Genomic DNA, 25,470 nt, shown 5'->3' on the forward strand with positions numbered 1-25,470 from the left:
GATGCCACTGATCCTTTTAGTTATGAATCTCTGAGATCTCTCAAGTTGAGAGATATGTTTAGACAACTACATGCCAAAATGTGCACTAATGTGTCTGATGAGATATGAGCAAAGATGTGTTAAGACTTCTTGGATCTAGTGGAGATGCCTTTGAAAGTTAGATGAGCCAGACAGAATGCTTCCCACGCTTCTGCAGAGATATGATGGTCAAACAATAAGGAATTATCAACAAGAGGGCTTAGATCCCTTTCAGTAGTGTCTGACTGGAAGGATGTGTCACCAGCATGGTATATGAAAATATTTTTGGCCAAAATGACATATGTTCCATTTTTTCACATTTAACTTGATACCATTGTCCTTGCATCAGTTGTTAATGTGGTCTAACCCACGTTGTGGCAATTGTGAGTCAGCAAAATGTCAAATGATAACACCCAATTTACTGTCATCTGCAAACTTGGATAAATGTAGGTCAGGAACTGACCTATATTTATCCAAGTTTGGAAATGACAGTAAATTGGGTGTTATCTGCAAACTTGGATAAATATAGGTCAGTTGACAAGTATATTCCAAATAGAAAATGGCCTTATACTGAGGCCTGTGGTATCCTACTGTTAATTTTTTTGTTTTTAGAAGTAGTGACTGCAACTCTAACCAAATGGGCTCTGTCTGACAGCCAGTTAGATATCCACCGTACAATGTAAAGATTTATATTTAGAATTACATGTATGTCAGTAATGTCTGCATGGGGAATAGTGTTGATGTCCTTGGCCAGGTCCAGATATACTGTATGTACTGCATAATGGCTATGCACTGCTTATGCTGTAGGTGGATTGGACACTCTAAATTGGCCCTAGGTGTGTGTGTGTGTGTGTGTGTGTGTGTGTGTGTGTGTGTGTGCGTGTGTGTGTGTGTGTGTGTGTGTGTGTGTGTGTGTGTGTGTGTGTGTGTGTGTGTGTGTGTCTTTTGTGGAAGGTTGGGTGCTGGGCTGGCAACTTGACACTGTAAAACTCCACTGCCAATCATGAGCGGACAGTTGATCTGCTGTGGTGACCCCTAACCGAGAAAAGTCAAAAGAAGAAGAAGAAGTAGGAGAATGAGGTTAAAGAGGCAGAACCTTCCTCTGACAAAGGCAAATTGAGGCGAGTCCAGGCTTAAGACATTTTCAGTGTTTAGATTATGAGGTCTGAGGTAATGTACTCCACAACTTTACATATGAGGCAAGTGAGACTAATGGGCCTTTAGTTATCAGGCTATGTGCTTGTGTCACCTTTTAATAGCATTACAATGGCTATCTTCCAGGCTTTAGGAATGTAATGAGTGGAGAGGCTAAGTAGCAGCTCAGATAGGCTATATTTGGCAGTGATAATCAGGCAGCCTGGTATGTTATGGACATACTTCTCAACTTGTTAGCCCAAGAAATCTGGACTAAGCTTAAAATAATGGGGGACAAAGCCCCAAAAATAGTGACATATTTCAAATATTGCTCTTAGAAACTTAGAAAGTTGCTAAAATAATAGGATATGTGTTAGCATGTATTTTCTGAAGGATATGAAGTCTGAAACTCACATGTATGTCATTTTTAGTGACTTCAATCCGCAGTGAACTTCCAGAGAATCACACATTTTATGATAAACAAACCAAAAATGAGGCAAAAATCTGGACATTCTGTGAAAATCTGGACAGTTGAGAAGTTTGATTATGGATGAGGAGTTCTTAGCTTTTTAGAGGGCTTAAAGAACTTGTTCCATAGTAATTAAAGTGGGTGGATGGCATTTTGGAATCTGCAGAATAGCTATAACAGCAGACAAAGTAAAATGTGCAATAAATTTGCCAGGTAGGATACTAGATATTTCCTATTGGTCAAAGTATGCAGTATTAATGTGGACTAGCACTGAACATTGTTGGATGTTATTTCTTAACTTCCTAATATAGTTAAAGAATGAATTGAAGGTATTTTTGGTGTTAGCGTCTATATTTTAAGTTCATACTTAACATTAAGCTTTCTAAAATTGTTTCCTTAAGCTCTTTATCTTTCTTAAGTGTGCCATTAAGGTAGGTAGAATGAGACCTCTTATAGGCATTAAGCAATTTCTTTCTCTTGTTATATAATTTATTTATATGGGTATTCCACCATATGGTTTTATTTTTAAATTTCTAATTATATTTGGTGGAGATAGGGACTGCCTTTTCAATACAGCTATTTAAGTGAAAATAAGACTGCAGCTTCCGCAACACCGTCCATTAGAGGAAGATTACAGCAGAATTTATTTAGGTTATCATGCAACTATGAAGAAGATTTGCTTTTTAGGATTCCCTAAACACAGAGGTATTTCCAGGTCAAGTATCACCAGTTTTAAAGGAAGAGGCACCAATTTTTGGCTTGATTTAGCAATGCAGGATGATACATATGGAGATATGCAAGAAATGGCCATATTTTTGAGGACTAGATCAGAAATCCTGGGGCATTTATAATGTCAAGAAAGTTGTGTGAATACTGACCATTAGCAGTGCAGGTCAGCTGGCTTATTGATGGATAGTAGAAGTCCCCTATTTGAGAGGTGTGGGGTTTAATTGAGATTTCAGCTAACATGTTAAGATAGCTATCATGCAAAGAAGGTGGCAAGGACAGTGTTCTATAATTAGCTGTGAAAAAGTAATTAGATTTGTTTATAGTGATTTGGCTGTCTAAGGGTTTCAAATGTGGTCACCATAGGAATCTACCATAAGGTGATGATATACTTGGAAAATACTGATACTCCCCCTCAAATGCCAATAGGTGTGAAAATGCGATAGGCACTATACCATGTTACTGTAACTACACATATTTAAATGTGTTCAAGTTGCAGACATCTCAAGTTGGGCATTTTTGTTAAGACTCCTGACAGTGAGTAGAGCTGCTTTAATTTGTTTCAAATTAAAATTTACTAGGTTGGAATGTCCATCTGATGAACTCTGCCTAAAAACAGCACTTTAGCCAGAATGTGAAAGACTTAATAAGAGAGGTACAGACCATCACCGGCAAAGAAGGAAGGCTTGTCAACTGTCTCATCCCAAGATTTACATACTGGATACTTCTAGAATGACACATAGCTAATCATTAAACCCAGTTTTCTTGACTTAGAATCTTGGCATCATTCTGGGTGATGACAAAATACCTCTTAAGACAAGTGCCTTTTTTGCCTCAGACATATGTACAGCTAGGGTTGCCACCTTTTCAAATGCCCAAAGTGGGAAATTTTTTGTACAAACGTCAGATTTTGCAAGGCAAAACATACCCACAGCCAGTACAAAGGACATAACTTCACTGTTTTGCCTACATAAATGCTTATTCTTGTAGCATTTTAGTTGCTTATTCTGTTTCTTATAACATTTAGGTGTTTCAGAAACAAAATAACTGTTTTCTGCAACTATTGCATTAAATATAGGAAATATGTTTGCCCTAATATCTCAGGACATTTGCCATTTTTTCAATTTTTATGCAGGACACAACTGCCCAAAGAGGGACTGTCCCTCACAAAGTGGGACAGGTGGTAGCCCTATGTACAGCAAGCTCAATCATTCTCCTCCAACAGGGATCACTATCAGGTCATAATCACATTTGTCATGATGGAGTGATCTAAGAGTCCTTGGTACATCCCAGATCCTGGCTCTAGAAAAACAGCTAACTGCAGTAGCAGGGTCTATATTAGATCAGCGAACGCTTAAACAAGCGAACGCTGATTGATCTACTTTATTTTAGCGAAAGTGAAAAATATCGAAGCAGCAGAAACCCAAATTTTTTCCTAGGGAAAGAATTCGGTTGTCCATTTCTGTTGCTTCGGTATTTTCAGTGCTGTGGTGGAATGTTGCGGGTCGGATTCAGGTAAGTGTGCGATTCTGTGGATGTGAGTGTTAGGGTGGTTTAGGTGAGTTAGGGTTAGGGCTCAGGTTAGGTATGTGTGCAGTTGTGTGGACATGAGGGTTAGGGCAGATTTAGGTGAGTTAGGGTTAGGGAGCGGGTGAGGTGAGTGTGCGATAGTGAAGGACCTTAGGGTTACGGTTTGGGTTAAGGTAAGTGGATAGTTAGTGGTGTGTGTATAGTTTAGTGTAGGGTTAGGTGTCAGATTTTAGGTGTATGTGCGTGGATTTCTGTTTGTTTGTTGTGCTTGTGTTGTGTGTATGTGTTTTGGATCAGCGATTTTTTTTCCCTAGGAAAAAAATCGCTGATCTGACAGTTCGAGATTGTAAGCTTTCGCTTACATAAGTTCGATCAATCAGCGTTCGCTTTTTTAAGTGTTCGCTGATATAATATAGACCCCAGTAGCATAGCTAGGGTGTGGTGAGAGGGGCATCTGCCCCAGGCATAAAGTGTTGTGGGGCACAGTCAGTTGATCCCAATATATAAAGCAATACTGGCTTTTAAAAGCCAGAACTGCATTTGCAGTAAAATAAATAAATAAATAAATAAATAAATAAACTAGTACTGTAGCACTCTGGGTGCAGTTTAAACTGTAGCAGTTGCTTGCTACATTGTAGCAAACAGTTTGCAAGAGTTTAAAAGTTAAAAAAATAATAAGTTTTTAAGTGAAATCTGAGTGCTGTAGAGCTCTGTGCAGGCAGGGTATAAACTGTAGCAACTGTTGGCTACAAATCATTTGTAGCAAGAAGTTTGCTATGGTGTATAAGAAGAAATTCTTATTTATTTATTTGATAAAAGGGAGGGGGGTTGAGGGCAGGGCACAGAAATGAGACCTGAATAGTGGGGGGAGGGGGGGTCGTGTTGCGGATCTGGCCAGCTTGTTGGTGTGGCAACAGAATGTACATTTTTTTTTTTGCTCTTCAATTGAAGAGCTTTGGGGGTGGGATGCTGGTTCTGGCTGACTGTCATCTTATTTTTATCCAGCCTGTTGAGGGTGATCTCTGTATGCTTGATAATAGAGTCACCTATTACTAAAACATTACCGTGGTTCGATGTAGTCAACACCCCTGTGAATTTTACAGGTATGAGTACTGTCTGCAGGTGTAAAGGTGGAAAGCTGGTGTGTGAACTAATGCTTAAGGTTTCTCAGTCTTTAGCCTTAGAGGTTTAGGCAATGTTCTTTTAACAACCTTAGTATAACTTGGTTTGGGGGAAATTCCGTTTCTGTGTGTTGTGCTTACGTAATGTGCTTTATGGTGAGAAGGTAGCCTCAAAATTAAGAAAATACTTACACCTCTTACATACGGAATCATTGTGAGGTAGCAATAATGAGTTTTGGTGAGGAGGAGGTGGTTGATACATTGCCTCAATAAACCTAGTGCTAAGGGGCCAGTTACAAAGGAGACAAAAGCTGACTGAGATTGCATATTAGCAGTGAAGACAAAGAGGCATAACAAAACAGCATAGATTAATAACTTCCCGTCAGACAGAAAGGGATAACTGATTGGACTAGAAAAAGGTGATAATATGGGATATGACTAAAGGATAAAACAATGAGCTGTGACTATTGTAGTAGGTACAAGTATATATACATATATATATATATATATAGATATATAGATATATATATATATATATAGATATATAGATATATATATATATATATACATATAAATGTGACATAAATATGAAGGATCAATAAGGAAATCGATAAGTGACAAAATTAAATCAAACTGGTTTACCTAGTAGAATAATGTGGTTTCAGCCGATCTAGTAAAATATAAAATGTTTTTTTTAAAGAGATGAAATTACGTTTGATAAATCTGAATAAAACTGATATGCTACTATCATTAGTGCATAAGCAAAGTACTTAAAATCATGACTGCTGTTGCTATTAAAAATGAGTCTTTTTTTAGTCAGGTGTACTTTGGAATATAAAAGTGAGCCTCAGTGTGCTTAGAGTTTCAGGATCGCCAGCCATGCTATTATGCTATATTTACTCTTGGGTTGTAACATGTTCCAATTAAAATAATGAAGGTAGCAATTGCAATCCTTGTAACTTTGAAACTAAATCTGCAATTCTGTGGAATGTATACTTAGTGAATGGCTGTGGTACATCTGAATATTTATTCCCTTGCTTCAAGGTATAAGGATCTGGAAGAAAGCACGTATAGATAGCAGGGGTATACAGTCACAGCCCCCACATCAGAAGCGCAGGAGGATAAGCCTGTTGCAAGAACATTTTCCTAACTGTAGATTGAAGTTTGATATTTGCTCAAATTAGGTACAGGTTGGATTTTTTTTTCACAGGCGGGGGACTTGCAGTCATGCATCTCATATTTTCAATATGGAATCACACATATACCTTTTCATACATATTCCTGTACACATACATGTGACAGGTATTATATGCACCTGAGTGTATGTGCATGAAGATGTTCACTCTTAGGTAAATTTTTATATTGTCACAGTTTAAATATTCTACTATGAAATCAAAGAAGATAAGTATTAGTTAAATTTTCCATAAAAGAAGCAGCTGCTGTAAATGTGTCAAAAAGATGACAAGAGTAGTTTCTAAAACTAAAAAAATGCATCACGTTGATCTGTAATTTTCTTGCTATCTTATTAAAAGGTAATAGTACAGTATAACTGTTATGGTTTTATTGCAATATTTTATGTTTTATGAATACACTTTATTCTAATTAGAACTCAAACAAATGTGTTATATTGTGTAGTGTATTATATTAATTATTTCTTACTGACATACTGTTATAGTGGTATTAAGTCACACTATGGTGCAATTTGATTCAGAGCAAACTCATTATATCACTAAAGCACAGCTGTAATTTGTTTTCAGTGTGTTAACTGAAATAGTCTAGGCTTTTAAACAATATAGTGACATACAGTGGAATTTGCAAAATATATTGATTGTGTCACTACTTAATTACTGATTAGCTGCCTAATATCGTTGTCCTGAAAGTTAGTAATTGTATACAGTGAACAGAAACATATGCACAGAAACTATATATAATACATATTTATTCACATATATACAACACATACACACATGCATTAGCACAGATATGCATGCTTTCCTTCCTACAGAGATCACAGATGATGTTCCTCTCACCTTTATAATCTTATCTCCTGGCTGCAGAATGTTTGCTGCAGGTCCATCAGGCTGAACTCTAGTAACAAATATACCCTATAAGTCAGAAGTAACACAGAATTAGAGATCAACATAAAAAAACACCAGGCATAAAAAGCTTAATACATAGTGTGTTTCATTCAAATACAATTTTAATGACAGTTTGTTGCTGGAATCTGTTTCACTGCTGTGGAATCTACAGCCTGTTAAGGACAGCCATTTCATCATTCTTACCACACACAGAAAAACAAAATGGCTCGCACATCATAAGGATCACTATTGCAGGATTTGTGTATATGGAATGAAATGTCTACTGGAGGTGGAGGTTAGTCTTCTTCTAGATGTTTTTGGCTGTTAGATGATCTCTTAAGTGCACAATTGCAGTCCCAAGCTGTGTTCGTTAGAGGGCAGTCCAGTTATAAAAGTTTTCATTAATTCTTTTTTTTGCCACTAAATTAAATAGCTACTCCATTTACATTAATGTTGTCATCAGTTATAGAAGTTGAAACATCTTAGCAAAATTATTTTCCTTTCCTGATTCAAACCATAAACATAATGTTTTTTTTTCTCATTCTTTTTGTGGATATATAAAATCCTCAGGGGAAGTCACCAACAAGCACTTTCGTGACTGCCATATTCCCTTAATTCTATTTTCAGGCAGAAGAATATTAAAAACTATGTACTCCCTGTTGCTTCTAATTAAAAGATATTAGCCAGGACATCAACAAACCCTATACTCTTTGTAGAATATAAAAAAATGCAAGCTACATCTTCTGGTAGCCTGTGTGAAAAAAGAAAATTCTAAATCTAAATAAAACAAGAAACTTGGGGTGAGGGGGGGACTAAAGCTAAATATATGTAAGTTTGGAACACCATACAGGGCTTTTGGACCAATCTCTTTATAGGAGAAACCACAACCTTTAATATTTCTAGTTGTAGGTAACAGGAGAGCTGTGGATAAAATACTGTTACATTCAACAATATGGTGTCATTTGGGAGCAGAACTATTCAGTCTTTCTGATGAGGGAGAAGAAACAATCCTTGCCCAAAAAAAGGTGTAATCTGAAAACAGTCTATTCTATTCTATTTTTACAAAGTCAGTAGGACTATTAGAAGAGAAAACAAGTATTTTTTAATTGCCCTAAAGAAAACATTCTCCACATAAAATAACAAGAGGTCTACATTGATAATATATGTAACAATATTAAGTGATACTGAAAAATGAAATCTGCAGACTTAAACTTAAAGTAATGCCACAGTGGACTCAAAGAAAATATGACTTGGCTGTCAAATCTAATATGCCTTGCCAGAGTATTTTTTTGGTGACAAACTTGATCATGGAAGAATAAAGCTGATGCTAAGCTGATGCAGCTGTTATTGTGTTATGATGATGTTTTTGATCTCATACAGCAAGGGAATCTTGTTTAGAAGCCATTTCAAAGGAAGGAGGTAATATCATTCTTGTGTAAAAGAGTCACACTGTGTTGTACTTCTTATGGATGTTACAATACCCAAAGGATGAATTTATCCAGATGTCTTGTCTGTGATTAGATGGATTTTAATAGCAGACAATAACAGATACTTAGAATTGTTTTGTTAATGTTCTAATAACTGGAAAATGGCACACAGGTGTTTCATGTATTCTGTATTTAACACTTGTGTAGAAGTATGTTTGCTTCATTGTAAGCATAAGCATTCTATAAAATAGTATTGTGAATATTTTTGTTACCATTGTTTATAATAATTAATGGTTTTCTGGAAGAACTGGTTTTCTGGAATGAATATTGAAGAAATGGGGGTGGACTGGGGAGGGGTGGTGTAATAGGATAAACAAAAGGGAAGATTTAGGAAGATAAGTATTGATATAAGAGGGAAGAGGGGCAGAGGTGCCATAATATAGTTTGATTAGGGGGAAGCATTTTTCGATTCTTTTTTCCCTACTGCCTACCAGTCACCCTATTGCTAACTGGTCTATTCTTTCCCCTTTACTTGGGGTGAAAGCCAGCGAGGAGGGGGTCATTATTAAGGCAAACATCTTTTTTTTCTTACAGGCACTAATCTCCTGCTCAATATATCCAAACAATTGGTATGGAGTGGTCCAGGATGATGAATGTACATTTATGTGAGTATACATAATCAAATGGCTCTGCACCCCCTGTAGATAACACTACCTGGTGATTCCTGGTCTCCAAAGGAGATTTTAACATGGCAGGTGGGCTCAGCCACATGCCCATGACTCCCACTCATGAAGAGAGGTGAGCCAAATTAGCGACCTAATTCCTGTTGCCTCCACACAGCAGCCCCAACAGCCGCCTGAACCACTAACTGAATTTGAGCTGTCTGGGATGCATTCAGGGCTTTATCCCTATTTGCCCAATGGAGCTGGCATAGATGAAGAATTGTTGGTGCCACTAGATTTAGAGAATATAGAGTAAAGATGGATGAAGAACTGATTTAAGAATCTGTGGATCAGAAAACGGAGGCATGAAAAAGTTGTGTGTGGATTATTGTGAGGGGGGCAAGTGGGGGCTAATGAAGGATGAATAAGTAAATGAGAAATTATGGAAAAGATGTAAGAAGCATAAGTATAATAGTGATGAATATGTGCATGCAGTTGGGTGAATGGCTAAAAAGGAATTTTAATAATATAATCCTATTTATCCTCATATCTTATTCAGATGGCAAAAACAGTTTCACAGTTATATCACAGGAATCATGTCAGTCTTTTGAATAAGCTTTATCCAAAAGTGAATTTGTCAAAAAAATCCAGGCAAAATGACTTTCGGTAAACCTAAGAGATAATTTTTGCAGGGCAGCAAGAACCCTATGCACCCACCATTTGTGGGAACAACCCCAAATGGATATATACTTACTTTGGAGAAAAGGGAAATGCTGCTTTTGATGAAAGTTGTTTTGGTGCTTTTTTCAGTCTATTGCCATTCATAGAAACATCTCTTAATAGACTAGCAGGCTACCATATCACAAAATGGTGCCAAAAGAGTTATTATTTCCCACTCAGAATTATTTGGTGTAATCACTGATGATAATTTAAAATGTGACCTTCATATCCAGCAAGTTATAACAATGCTCATCAAAAACATGGCTTCTATACATAATAAAACCATATCTAACCGAACAAGAACATACATCCATAGATACAGCCTACTTTACTCCCCAGCCTTTTATATGCTTTTCCCATCCTCACCAACTTACAACCCACAAAACATGCTAAACTTGAACAATGCTATAACTAAATAATTAAGTCTGCATCCAACCTGTCCAGCAGAAGTCATCACTGTACAGCTCACAGACAATTTAATATCACACAACAGTGGAGAAAAGAGACAACTCCACTGTTTCTGAAAGTTGTTTTGGCACTTTTCTTTCAGTCTATTGTGATTCATAGATGCATCTGCCAATAGACTGTCAGACTCCTATATCACAAAATGGTGCCAAGATCATTGCTATTCAATTCTTGGCCCACTGTTTGTTAACATCTTCATCAACAAACTCTATACATCTACCAAACAAGCAACCATTGTTCAATATGTAGATGATGCCACTCATATATGCATACAGATTAATACTGTCCAACTACCTCGGTTTCACTCATTTAAAGGCAACCCATAAGATCCTTTACCAGTCAAAGGAATGCTCAAGTTCTAAGTCACCGCCTACAATAGTATTCATCAACTAGAGACCTCTCCTCAAAATATCTCTACTTAAATTATGCACAAAAATCACATAACACTTGTGGTAATGCCCTCTGCTGCACAATATTATAACATAAAAGCTAAGTTTATTACCTATAAGTTTAAGGTCTCTCTAATTGCTGCATATGCTTGATCATTACACACCAAAGGAAGTATTGTACTCTATGATTAGTCTGATAAGGGCAGAGTACAATGGGATAACGACCTCTTTGGAGCTAGATGCCATGCCCTTACTTATAAGTTGCATAACAGAAAATGATTTTATCACCACTTTGGCCACGTGGTGGTCAAATGTAAGGCTATTGTCTATGTGTATACCCAGATCCCTGACCACTGGACCAACTCTTAGAGGTGTATTATCAACATGGTAATTAGTTGGGATGGTTGACTTCCCAAAGGGTACAATTATGCATTTCTTAGCATTGAGCTTAAGACCATGGCTTTGGCACCATTTGTTTGTCAGAGATAGACCTTACTGAAGAATGCTAGTGTCGGCAGGGGACTCAGTGATAACCCCCAGCTTGCAATCATCTGCAAACTTAGTCAGCCACAAACCTTCAGCATGTGTTTCCATTTTAGGGAAATAGATGCCAAAAAGGAGTGGGCCTAGTACAAGCCCTAGAAGGCACAGCTAGTGAATGGTCTCCTGATGGAGGTGGCCTCACCTGTTTTGACCTCCTAGGTCCTATCAGCGAGCCAGTTGGCTGTCTAGTGGGTGATAAAAAGGTTTATACCTAAATTAGTGAGCTTGTCTATAATGCCCGAGTGGGGTATTGTATCAAAAGCCGTTTGCACAGTCTTACATTATCCAATGCTTTGCTGACCTTCTCAAAAAAGTTCACTAGATTTAATAGGCATGACCTTGCAGCATTTGCAGATTATCGATGCCCTAATTTATCATGACTATGATGATTCTTTCCACAGCCTCACATATGAGGCTGCTACGACTTATTGGCCTGTAGTTACCCGAATCAGTGTTGAACCTCCTTTTTGCAGGGAAATGACTGTAGCCATCTTCCATTCCTTGGGCACAAGAGCAGAAAACATGACTGAAGGTTCCAGCTGAAAAGTGATTCAAGTGGACCAGTGAGGTCATGTTTCATTCTAGTTATTAAACATCCCAGGATATTATCAGGGCCCATTGATGCAGTGTTTGTGGACTTGGAAAGTGCATTGATGACCTGTTCCCTAGTAATGACTGGGGGGATTGTGGTATGCAGTATTTCCTTTGGACTATCAGGGGGGAGTGGTGAGTGGGAGAAATTTGAGCTGAACCTGTCTGCCAAAAAGATTGGCAATGGCCTCTGATTCAGTGTGGGTGATGCCATTTACAATACATTCTGAGCATTGTTGTGTATTTCTCCTGAAGTTAAAGAAATAGCTGTAGAAAGGCAAACACATTACTCCAGACAGGATATTATTTAATAGAAGGGCTGGATGCTTCTTGGCTTAAATTAAATCCAGATGATGGAGAAAGTTGTTGCTTACTTAGAGAAGGATTACAAAACATACATGAAGTTGTCATAAAACTGATAGAAAACAATGTAAAAGAAGAAATTATACTATTTAGTTGTCTGAAGTCAGCAAAGATCATGAAAAAACAACAAAAAACGGAATGAGAGAAATCATAGCTCTGCTTGAAAAACAAACAAGTATAAATGTTATTAAAGCCTTCAAAAATAAATGTTTATCAGAAATGTAATCATATAATACACTTACTAATTATAAAATTAGGAAATAGGACTGTTACTGTGGTCTTTAAGTGATAAAGTAATTGTAGCAACCTACACAAAAGAATGCAAGCATAAATCGATTGACATCTGACTTCAACTTGCTCGATCTCTGTGAATCAGACGTTATGCTTTTATAGATCACACAAAGGTAGCAAGCAAGAATTCAATAATTTGTTGAGTAACATATTTAAATTTAGCCAATTAGAGGTAACTCTATCAGGGTATTTAAATACTAGTGTAAGGCGTGGGACCTAAATTACAACACAATAAAATATTATTTAGATGAATATATTACTAAACTGTGACTTTATCAGGTAACCAATAAACTGAACAGAAAGGAAAATATCTGGACATGTTAGTTTTCAAGTCTAAATTAACTAGAAATTAATTATTTCATGACTTTTGGGCAGAAGTGATCATACATATCTATAACTGAAACTGATGTGTGATCATAACATGAGTGACAAAAAAGAAATATTTAAAAAATATGATGATGGGTGTACTATGCCCCTAAATGTAATATATGGACAGATTTTTGTGTAGTTTGTAAACTGCTATGCATAACAGTAAAAGAAAGATATAATGTATTACCACATACATCAACTGGACATAAGCTGATTTAAGTATATTTCCTTCATTTTATTGTGGTTGTTATAACTTGGGGACTGATTTCTCAGATCTAGCTCTGTTGAAACTGTCTTGTGTGTGTGTCTGAAGCTCTGCACTAGTTGTTAAACTGCACTGAAATTCCTTTAAGTGTTAATTAGCTTGGGGGGTTTTCTGATAACTTTAAAACCTGTGTTGGTTACATCTCTGGTAATCATTTTAAGTAGAGTTGCTGCTACTGAGATTTGTCTGCATACATCAACTGGACATAAGCTGATTTAAGTATATTTCCTTCATTTTATTGTGGTTGTTATAACTTGGGGACTGATTTCTCAGATCTAGCTCTGTTGAAACTGTCTTGTGTGTGTGTCTGAAGCTCTGCACTAGTTGTTAAACTGCACTGAAATTCCTTTAAGTGTTAATTAGCTTGGGGGTTTTCTGATAACTTTAAAACCTGTGTTGGTTACATCTCTGGTAATCATTTTAAGTAGAGTTGCTGCTACTGAGATTTGTCTGCATACATCAACTGGACATAAGCTGATTTAAGTATATTTCCTTCATTTTATTGTGGTTGTTATAACTTGGGGACTGATTTCTCAGATCTAGCTCTGTTGAAACTGTCTTGTGTGTGTGTCTGAAGCTCTGCACTAGTTGTTAAACTGCACTGAAATTCCTTTAAGTGTTAATTAGCTTGGGGGTTTTCTGATAACTTTAAAACCTGTGTTGGTTACATCTCTGGTAATCATTTTAAGTAGAGTTGCTGCTACTGAGATTTGTCTGCATACATCAACTGGACATAAGCTGATTTAAGTATATTTCCTTCATTTTATTGTGGTTGTTATAACTTGGGGACTGATTTCTCAGATCTAGCTCTGTTGAAACTGTCTTGTGTGTGTGTCTGAAGCTCTGCACTAGTTGTTAAACTGCACTGAAATTCCTTTAAGTGTTAATTAGCTTGGGGGTTTTCTGATAACTTTAAAACCTGTGTTGGTTACATCTCTGGTAATCATTTTAAGTAGAGTTGCTGCTACTGAGATTTGTCTGCATACATCAACTGGACATAAGCTGATTTAAGTATATTTCCTTCATTTTATTGTGGTTGTTATAACTTGGGGACTGATTTCTCAGATCTAGCTCTGTTGAAACTGTCTTGTGTGTGTGTCTGAAGCTCTGCACTAGTTGTTAAACTGCACTGAAATTCCTTTAAGTGTTAATTAGCTTGGGGTGTTTTCTGATAACTTTAAAACCTGTGTTGGTTACATCTCTGGTAATCATTTTAAGTAGAGTTGCTGCTACTGAGATTTGTCTGCATACATCAACTGGACATAAGCTGATTTAAGTATATTTCCTTCATTTTATTGTGGTTGTTATAACTTGGGGACTGATTTCTCAGATCTAGCTCTGTTGAAACTGTCTTCCCCACCCCCCCTCCCTGTTCTTGGATGTAGTTTAAATTTGGTGGCTTTTGCAGTGCCCGCCCCACTGTAGATTTGATCTAGGACACTCCCCCAGTCCCTTCTCTTTACCGCATTCTCTCTAATAAACCCTTTCTGCACTTGCTTCTAGTCCTTTTTAATTTAATTACATTTTTTTCATACTGCGTGTGGACTAATATTGCTACATACTCAAGTGTGCCAGCTTGCACTGCATGTGAATTGTTTTTATAGCATTTACTGTCTGTTTTTTTCCTTGTGGAAGTAAAAAAAAAAAAAAAAAAAAAAAAAACTCTTGTTTTCCTGCCTTACAGAGTCAGAGTTTTCCAGGAGCTGATCTGTTTTTCCTTTTTTTAGTTCCTGTTACTGATCCATTGCCTTATTAGGAAGGAGGGAAGTTTCTTTGCTTACCAGTGGAGCGGAAGCTTTTGTCCGATTTGCCTTTTGTCCGACGGTGAAGTTTCAGCCAGAAACTAGTAGTCCATTGGTCGCTTTGGGGGTTCCAGTTCTATTCCCCTGCTCTGCTATAAAACACGCTAAACACGCTTTTCCAGCTTGTACCAACTCAGCACAGATCCTCGTGGTGGCCTGCAGAGTGATCCAAGCAGCAGAGAGAGCTAGAGTGACTTTCTACCAGATATAAGTATTTTTGTGGCTTTCCCACTGTTATTAAGCTAGCGACTGCATTTCGCCTGTTTTACTGCTACTTTAAGTGATTTCTGCATTTTACACTGTTTATTGCACTTTAAGTTACTAATTGTTGCAAATTGTTTCTGTAGCCTACACACTAAATTAGCCGATTTACAGCATTTATAGCATTTACTGTCTGTTTTTTTCCTTGTCTCTGTAATAAAACAAAAAAATCTCTTGTTTTCCCGCCTTACTGAACTAGAGTAGTCCAGTTTCAGAGTTGCTGATCCCTGGGCTTTGTTTTTAGTTCCTGTCACTGATCCATTGCCTTATTAGGGAGGAGGGAAGTTTCTTTGCTTACCAGTGGGAGTGGGAAGCACTGAGCGGCCTTTCTGTCCGATTTGGTGAAGTTTCAGCCGGAAACTAGTAGTCCATTGGTCATTTTGGGCCAATTCCTAGCTCCTTTCAGCCCCCTGCTATAAAACACGCTAAACACGCGTTTTCCAGCTTGTACCAACTCAGCACAGATCCTCGTGGTGGCCTGCAGAGTGATCCAAGCAGCAGAGAGCTAAAAGAGTGACTTTCTACCAGATATAAGTATTTTTGTGGCTTTCCCACTGTTATTAAGCTAGCGACTGCATTTCGCCTGTTTTACTGCTACTTTAAGTGATTTCTGCATTTTACACTTTTTATTGCACTTTAAGTTACTAATTGTTGCAAATTGTTTCTGTAGGCTACACACTAAAGAGCGCTAGCCGATTTACAGCATTTATAGCATTTACTGTCTGTTTTTTTTTTCCTTGTCTCTGTAATAAAACAAAAAATCTCTTGTTTTCCGCCTTACTGAACTAGAGTAGTCCAGTTTCAGAGTTGCTGATCCCTGGGCTTTGTTTTTAGTTCCTGTTACTGATCCATTGCCTTATTAGGGAGGAGGGAAGTTTCTTTGCTTACCAGTGGGAGTGGGAAGCACTGAGCAGCCTTTCTGTCCGATTTGGTGAAGTTTCAGCCAGAAACTAGTAGTCCATTGGTCGTTTTGGGCCAATTCTAGCTCCTTTCAGCCCCTGCTATAAAACACGCTAAACACGCGTTTTCCAGCTTGTACCAACTCAGCACAGATCCTCGTGGTGGCCTGCAGAGTGATCCAAGCAGCAGAGAGCTAAAAGAGTGACTTTCTACCAGATATAAGTATTTTTGTGGCTTTCCCACTGTTATTTAAGCTAGCGACTGCATTTCGCCTGTTTTACTGCTACTTTAAGTGATTTCTGCATTTTACACTGTTTATTGCACTTTAAGTTACTAATTGTTGCAAATTGTTTCTGTAGGCTACACACTAAAGTGCGCTAGCCGATTTACAGCATTTATAGCATTTACTGTCTGTTTTCTTTCCTTGTCTCTGTAATAAAACAAAAAAATCTCTTGTTTTCCTGCCTTACTGAACTAGAGTAGTCCAGTTTCAGAGTTGCTGATCCCTGGGCTTTGTTTTTAGTTCCTGTTACTGATTCATTGCCTTATTAGGGAGGAGGGAAGTTTCTTTGCTTACCAGTGGGAGTGGGAAGCACTGAGCAGCCTTTCTGTCCGATTTGGTGAAGTTTCAGCCAGAAACTAGTAGTCCATTGGTTGTTTTGGGCCAATTCCTAGCTCCTTTCAGCCCCTGCTATAAAACACGCTAAACACGCGTTTTCCAGCTTGTACCAACTCAGCACAGATCCTCGTGGTGGCCTGCAGGGTGATCCAAGCAGCAGAGAGCTAAAAGAGTGACTTTCTACCAGATATAAGTATTTTTGTGGCTTTCCCACTGTTATTTAAGCTAGCAACTGCATTTCGCCTGTTTTATTGCTACTTTAAGTGATTTCTGCATTTTACACTGTTTATTGCACTTTAAGTTACTAATTGTTGCAAATTGTTTCTGTAGGCTACACACTAAAGTCGCTAGCCGATTTACAGCAATTACTGTCTGTTTTTTCCTTGTCTCTGTAATAAAACAAAAAATCTCTTGTTTCCCGCCTTACTGAACTAGAGTAGTCCAGTTTCAGAGTTGCTGATCCCTGGGCTTTGTTTTTAGTTCCTGTTACTGATCCATTGCCTTATTAGAAAGGAGGGAAGTTTCTTTGCTTACCAGTGGGAGTGGGAAGCACTGAGCTGCCTTTTGTCTGATTTGGTGAAGTTTCAGCCAGAAACTAGTAGTCCATTGGTCGTTTTGGGCCAATTCCTAGCTCCCTTCAGCCCCCTGCTATAAAACACGCTAAACGCGTAAAGCGATTTAGCGGAGTTACCACTGTTGCACACAAGAGCAGCGGCGGTTAAACAAGGTTAAACTATTTGGGCCATCTAAATTCCACTCTTCCAATTTTCCCTTAAAACTACCTTCCTCGAGCTGTACTGCTGATCTAACCAGCATATCCTATAACTGAAAAGTTCATCTCTACTTGATTCCCAAGTAGACTATTCTCTATCTGTAAAGCCTAGCACTTACTCCTACAGTACTTGCACCTTGATAAAGCACTCTTATTATAGATAGTACCCCACCAGCCTAAAACCCACTTCCCCCGGAGTCCTTTGAAAGTCTCTTTATCTACTACTTCTAGTATGTCGAGGGATCAGTTGCTAGTGTCCTCTCTAGCTCAACTGGTGAACCTGGGAATATTGAGGCAATGTTACAACTGCCTCATGTACACAGACAATCCTCTCCTTCTCCCACAAAACACAAATACATGCGAGAGATGCAACTATACGGCCAAACTGGAGGCTGAGCTCTCTCAACATAGGACTGGCAAGACCAGACAGGAGGAGAAGGTAACCACACACAATACATACCCAGTCACACATGGTACCATCACAACTTCAAATCATACACATACTCACACAAAGACATACTCGGAGGCTCTGATCAAAAATTTACCAAAACAGCAGAGGCCACCAAAGCAGACACCCAAACAACTACCACCTCACGACCCAACACATGCAACACATAGACCACACAGTCAGAGTGTCAAACAGTCACAGCCCTTAAGGCCAAACAAAATGCCAGACACACTTGTCATTGGTGATTCCATAGTCAGACACACTGACGTCCCGCTCACCAGACTGAGTAAAGAGAAGGTCACAGTAAGCTGCCTGTCAGGCGCTAGAATCCGCCACATAACGCAAGCACTCAGGTCTCTCAACAGCAGGTACAAGTACGACTCAGTCATTGTCCACGCTGGTGTCAACGACCTGAGACGAACCTCCTTGGACTACATGAAAGGGACATCGAGGAGCTCTCTGATTATGTAGCCCAGGCAGGTATGACCCTGACCTTGAGCAGTATCCTACCTTCACCTAGAATGATGCCACAATACAGTGATAAGATGATCAGCTTTAATAATTGGCTTAAATTCTGGTGTCATTCAAAGGGGATCCAATGTCTGTCTGCCTGGGATGACATGCTGGACAAGCCACGCTGCTTCGCAAGGGACGGCTTGCACCTGTCACCCTGGGCTTCCGGATATTGGCAAAGGCTCTTGCCACCCCCATAGTGCCTTTTTAGGCAAGGCTCAAATTCTAAACCTACCACCCTAGAACACCAAAAGGAAAAAAACTAAGGGTAATGCTGCTCAATGCCAGAAGTCTCAATCTCAAGATGCACGCACTCGAGGCCCTTCTCAATATGGAGAACATCGATGTCTGTGCTGTGACAGAAACCTGGTTCAAGGCTCCTGAGAGCACCCCAGCACTAACAGGTTTCACCTCATATCATGCGTTCCGCCCCAAAATCCGGACAACACCAAGAAAGGAGGGGTGTCCATATTCATAAAGGACACCCACACCTCAAGGTTGGTGGCAACGCATGATGCATCGGAGACCATCCAGGTGCAATTAACCATAGGCAAGACTGCTCTGCAATTTGTAGCATGTTACAGGCCACCCTCTCAAACTCAGGAACCTCACATGGCCTTCCTGAAAACATTGGAGGATAAATGTATCTCCAAACACCATCATACTAGGTGACTTTAACTACCCTAATATAGACTGGGAACACTACTCAAGCCCGAACACTCTAACCCAAAGATTCCTGGAGTTCATAAACTCAAATGCCATGGAACAACTAGTCACCATCCCCACAAGAGGAGAAAACATACTTGATCTCATCATCACGAACATGGGATCAAAAAGTTCAACACCGAAGTATACCCTCACTGGTGAGATCAGATCATAAACTAATCTCGCTGGAGGTCCTCATCCCGCCCCACCTGAAACAAAAAGACCACAGTGAAAAACTTCTCAAAAGCCGATTTCACACTTCTAAAAACTAGTGTGGTCTCCTTTAAGGCCCCTGAGCCAGTGGTAAACATTACTCAAACCGCTGAATCACTTACAAATGCCTTCTACCAGCACCTACAGGACTGCATGGATCAGGCAATCCCAAACAAAACTAAGACTCTCTGTACCAAAGGCAAGCGTCCAGTCTGGTGGACCCCAGCCATAAACAAGCTCTACAACAAAAGGAGGAAGCTACTACAAGATAGAGCAAAATCCTTGAAAGGTAAGACACCTTTGATCATTATAAGTAAAAACTAAGAGCTCTCATAAAATCATCCAAGGCAAATTTTGAGAGAAAAATCGCCAAGGACTCTAAAGAGAATCATAAGGCCTTCTTTAGCTATGTTAGAAACCTAGGAGGAAACTCCCAGATATGCTCAGAATTAGTTCAAAATGATGTGAAAATTACTGAACCTACACACATTGCCAACATACTGGCTGACAGGTTCAGTGCAAACTTATCCCCTCCCCAAAAGGAGAGATATCTATTCCAGAGGATTGTAGCCCCCAAACATCTCCAACGCCCAGGTGAGAACTGCCCTCACTAAGGCAAAAACCACAGCATCCATGGGACCGGATGGTGTCCCCGGCTGTGTGCTTCATGAACTCAATGAGGAATTAAACCCACAGTTAGGACAGCTGTTTAATCTTAGCCTCACCTCAGGATACGTACCCAAGGAGTGGCGCCACGGCGACTGTGGTCCCACTTCATAAGGGCGGTGCCTCCACAGACCCTGGAAATTACCGCCCCATTAGCTTGACAAGCCTTATCTGCAAAGCCATGGAGAGGATCATAATGGAACTCATAAATAAAGACATAGGAACTTGCAGACTTTGGATCCAACTCAGTTTGGCTTTGTCAAAGGCAGATCCTGCCTCTTAAACTTGGTTGACTTTTTCGAGACAGTCACCAAGGCCATTGATGAGGAAAGGCAGTCCATACAGCCTACCTCGACCTGGCAAAGGCCTTCGACACAATACCCCACTCAGGTATCATCGAAAAACTCATCAGCTTGAATGTAAACCCATACATCACAAGATGGGTTGCAAACTGGCTAAGTGACAGAACCCACAGGGTCAGAGTTGCTGGAGCCATGTCAGACTCAAAGCCTGTCACAAGTGGTGTCCCACAGGGCTCAGTCCTGGGTCCACTCTTGTTCGGCATCTACTTTTCTGAAGTACAAGCAAACACAGGAGGGTTATGGCTGACAAAGTTTGCAGATGACTGCAAACTGGGCGCCATAGTCGAAAACACATCTGACACAGATATCCTCCAGAAGGGCCTCACAGAAATGGATAACTGGTGCCAGAGCCATGGCCTGAAGTTAAACGCCAAAAATGCATAGTCATACCCTTTGGGAAAAACAAGGCTACCCCTAGCTACCATATAGGTGGCAATCCACTGAGCACAGAAAAAGTCATCAGAGATCTGGGGACCCAGGTTGACAGTAGCCTTTCGTTTGACACTCATGTTGCTAAAGTAGTTAGGAAAACCTTCTATATCACCCACCTGATCATGAAGGGATTCACATCTAGATCAAGGGAGGTCATCGTCCTCGTGTACTCATCACTTATTAGACCTATGATTGAGTACAATGCCCCGTTCAGAATGTATCTGACCAGACACCTGCTGCAGCTTGAAAGGCCCCAAAGTTCCTCACCAAAAGGATAAAGGGTCTCAAAAATATGTCTTATGCTGCCCGACTGAAAGAACTCCAGCTCTATTCAGTCTCATACCGCTTGCTCAGAGGTGACCTGTGCCTGACATATAAGGCCATGTCAAACCCAGATTTGATGAATATGCTTCACCTCAAAAAATCTAGATCCCTCAGAACCACAAGGGCGGGAGACTTAAACCTTGACACGGTTATAAATAGAACGTGCTGGAGGGACAGATTCATCACCCAGAGACTCCCTATGCTGTGGAACAAAATCCCGGTACATGTGAGGCAGAGCACCTCTCTGGTCTTGTTCAAGAGGAATCTTGACCAATGGATGGGAGATTGCAGATATACCCCAGGGATTACTTCAGCGTCACTGCTTGACAGAGGCACAGCAAAATGATAGGCATAGTTTTTATTCAAACTAAAGGGGTGGCGAAAGCCACATAACTATGGGCTAGGCTTATAAATGCCCTTGGGCAGATAGCCTAGTATAAACCTATGAACCTATGAACCTATAATATAGAACAATGCCAAATATAAACCTAATAAACTTTAAAGCAATTTAATAATACATATATCAGTTGAGGGTATGTCTGGATTGAAATATTATTTATGCAGAAAACTGAATCAAAATCAAGGATGTAACTTAAAAAGAAATGCAATTAATTACAGTACAGTAGAAGGAAAGATTGAACAACAAGAAAAAAAGAGATGGCAGAGTTAATCATAAAACACAGAACATCAATCTATAAGTAATACAAAAAGGCAGATGACAATAGTAAGATACATACACATTTTTCAGACATAGGCAATAATATCCTTCAGGGCCTCAAAGAAAAAAAATACATAAATCATGCTTTCTGGCCTTAAAAGAACTGTTAAAACTCTTACAAATTAACTTTACAGTACAAATATAAATATTAATGTCCAGCTCCTCACAGAATTCGCAAGCAATTAATTCCTCCTAGTCCTTACAGATATAACAATAAGCATTGCTATCTATCCTAACATAGAACTTTTACTACTCCCCCAAGAATTACAGAAAATAACAGTACATTCAAGCAGTATAAACATAAACACTGCTTTCTAGCTCCTCCTGCAATTCACAATCTGTTATTTTATCCTGGCCCTTGTAGAAAGAAACATACAGCTTGCTTTCAGGCTAGACCAGAAATGGTAATACTCCAGCAAAAGTCTTTATATACAATAATGGTGTCATCACACAGGGGAATGTGTAGCTATCCAGATCTTCCCACTGTTAACAACCAGTTAATTTCCCATGGGTCTTAGAGAAAGAAACAAAAGCTTGCTTAAAAGTCCAACAAAAATGTTTTAAGTAAAATATCAATGCAATCTGACAAGAAAAAAACAAAGTATGCCTTGATGCAGCAGTCTGTTCTGGAAGCTGTCTCATGGGAACCATACAAGAAGACTTCATCTTAACAACATTCTTAAAATATAGTGATGTACAGAAACTGCTCTGATTCTTAAAATACACTGATGTGCAGAAACTGTTTTTGTTAATTTATTTATTCATTTAAACATTGTTATATTGCAATTTCCTCCTCTCCGGGCTGAGGCAGCTGGATTCCCATCTAGTTTACCTCATTAAAGCCTAGTGACACTTCCATGTGTTTCTCTACTTACATCCTATGGGATGCCTATGGATTCTAATATTGACTATTCATTTTTCCATTAATAACCTCAAAACTATGCTGCAATGAAGTTATTAAAATATTTCATCATGAAGGTTATATGATGGACAATACAACTGCACTAACACCTGGCCTCTGTCTATTGCAAGTAGAGAGATATTAATTGTTAGTCATGTAATATTTATACACATTGTCATAAATTTCATATTTCTAAAAACATCTCAACAACCAAGTAACACAGACAAAATTTCTTAGCTTCATAAGAAAGCTCTCAGCTGGATGAGCAAATGCTGATGACTGTACATGGTTGCTGAGATGTGTGCTGTGTACAAAATATTAGAGATGGGTGGCCTGTAGCTTGCACCCTGATTGGAGAATGAACATTCTCCAGCAGGGTGTTAATTGGTAATCAAAAAAGTGGAAGATCAGTGCAAAAAAACAGCCAGTAAAAAACCCAAAGCACTGAGTAGAGGAAGAGTCAAGCACTGGGCAGCTGAGATAGTAAACCAAGTTTATTGTAGGTCACAAAATCCACAAGACGTTTAATTGGTAATGCCCACTGAAAAATGAGTCTGCCACTTCACGGCAGCATGTTAAGCGGCTTGGACTGAAAAAAAAACTAATAGCCGCCATTATTTTATGCTTGCTAAGCATGGTTTTAAGAAAAAAAAATAAAGCGTGTGTGTGTGTGTGTGTGTGTGTGTGTGTGTGTGTGTGTGTGTGTGTGTGTGTGTGTGTGTGTGTGTGTGCATGTGTATGTGAGAGAGAGAGAGAGAGAGAGTGATCAAGTGATCTTCTGGCAGCAGTAGCAGTTAAGAGGTTTGTGTACCTCTCCTAGACATGCCTGTTAACCTCTTAGCACATGAAATCTGGACAAAGCCTGACATAATGGGGGACAAATGCACAGAAATAAGGCTACATTTTAAATATAACCTTTATAAACCTAGAAAGTTGCTAGAATAACAGGATTTTTGTCAGCATTCATTTTCTGAAGGATGTGAAGTCTGAAACTCAAATTCATGTCATTATTTAGCGACTTTAATCTTTACATTGGCGATTTATAAAAAAAAAAACATATTTTTCATGAGTAACAGACCAAAAATATGAGGCAGAAATCTGGACATTCTTCAAAAAGCTGTACAGTTGAGAGGTATGGACTCTTAGATCAAGGTATCTGGATAAACCTAAAATAAACAGGGGACAAAGGCTCAAATTAGGAACATATTTTAAATGGTTTGTGTTAGCATACATTTTTTTAAGCAGAGGTATGTGTGTGTGTAATGTGTGATTGTGTGTGTGTGTGTGTGTGTGTGTGTGTGTGTGTGTGTGTGTGTGTGTGTGAGTGAGAGAGAGCCACCGCTGGCAGCAGTAAAGAGGTTTGCATACCTCTGAACCCTGGATAAAGCCTAAAATAAAGGGAGAACAAAGGTTCAAAAATAGGAACAGATTTTAATTATTGCTCTTATAAGATTACAAACTTGCTTAAATAAAAAAAAATTGTGTTAGCATGAATTTTCTGAAGGAAACAAAAGTCTGAAACTCAAATGTATGCCATTAATTAATAACTTCTGTCTCCAATGACTAGCAACAAACCAAATGTTTTAGGAGTAAGGGACAAAAAAATAAAGTAAATATCTGGATATTTTTTTAAAGTGTTATATTTTGAATGTAAAATGTTTCCTCAAACACCATTAACATACACTACAGCAAGTTTGAACCTTAGGCGCAGGAACTATTTTACATCAAAATATATATAAAAAAAAAAAATATTTATTTATATTTGTTGACTGAGCGTGTCCGACTGGACGTAGGTCCATTTTCAGCGGTGGCCTGGGGAGAAAAGCTCCACAGTTAAAATATACAGACAAAAGTTACATTGGATTTACATAGCGATTAACAATTTGATTAACATAGCAATTAAATACAAACATAGTTACAGATGAAGAACATAGTACATCAGTAGACAACTAGAATCTTTATCTGCGAAGTACATAACAGACATTAACAACTGTCACAATAAGACGTTCCTGCTGTGTATAATAAGTACTAGGCTTATGATCATCTGAGCTTGCTATAATCAAGGTAGTTAGTGGGGTGAAAAGAAAGGTAGTGGTTGGATGAGGTGGGTGATATTAGAGTGGGAGTTGCAAGGGCATAGGCAGCATGTTTTTAGGTGTGCTTTTAGTAAAGTTTTGAAGTGGGTGCATGATGGTATGGAGGTAATTGTGGGTGGGAGGGAGTTCCATAATTTGGCTATGGCGCAAGAGAATAGTGCTTCACCAGCAGAGTTATTGGCTTTAGTGATCTGCAAGTGATTTTTGTTGCTGGATCTTAGTGGTCTGGTGGTGCGATAGGGTTGGAGTAGATTCTGGAGGGATGGGACATTTAGTGGATGGTTTACTAGTTTGTGGGCGAGTGAGAGTTGATACCATTGAAGGAGGTGAGGGAGTTCAAGCCAGCCCAGTTCAGCAAGTGAGAGACAGTGGTGACTACGGTAGGATGCCCCTGTGGCGAATTTGACGATTTTATTGTAGCAGGTCTCTAGTTTGTTTAGCTCACACTGCCTTAGGTTGGTATATATTGGAGAGGCAAAAAGTAGGGTGGAGTTAAGGTGGGAATTTGCTACTGAAATCTTTGCTGCTTTGGTGAGAAGTTGCTTATTTCTGTATAATGCTCCTAATTTTTTGTGGA

General features: G+C 38.9%; 1 protein-coding gene across 1 annotated transcript in view; it reads right to left on the reverse strand.

Annotated features, from left to right (window-relative positions):
• Positions 1-25,470, reverse strand: part of LOC122813494 (leucine-rich repeat-containing protein 7-like) — a 638,320-nt gene that overhangs the window by 156,232 nt on the left and 456,618 nt on the right. The window contains exon 15 of the mRNA XM_044085838.1: positions 7,029-7,103. Within this exon, the coding sequence (XP_043941773.1) occupies positions 7,029-7,103 (75 nt within the window). The remainder of the gene's footprint in view (positions 1-7,028; positions 7,104-25,470) is intronic.

The sequence above is a fragment of the Protopterus annectens genome, chromosome 10.part0 (assembly GCF_019279795.1).
Source record: "Protopterus annectens isolate FY-2018-M chromosome 10.part0, PAN1.0, whole genome shotgun sequence".
NCBI classification, from domain to species: Eukaryota; Metazoa; Chordata; order Ceratodontiformes; family Protopteridae; genus Protopterus; species Protopterus annectens.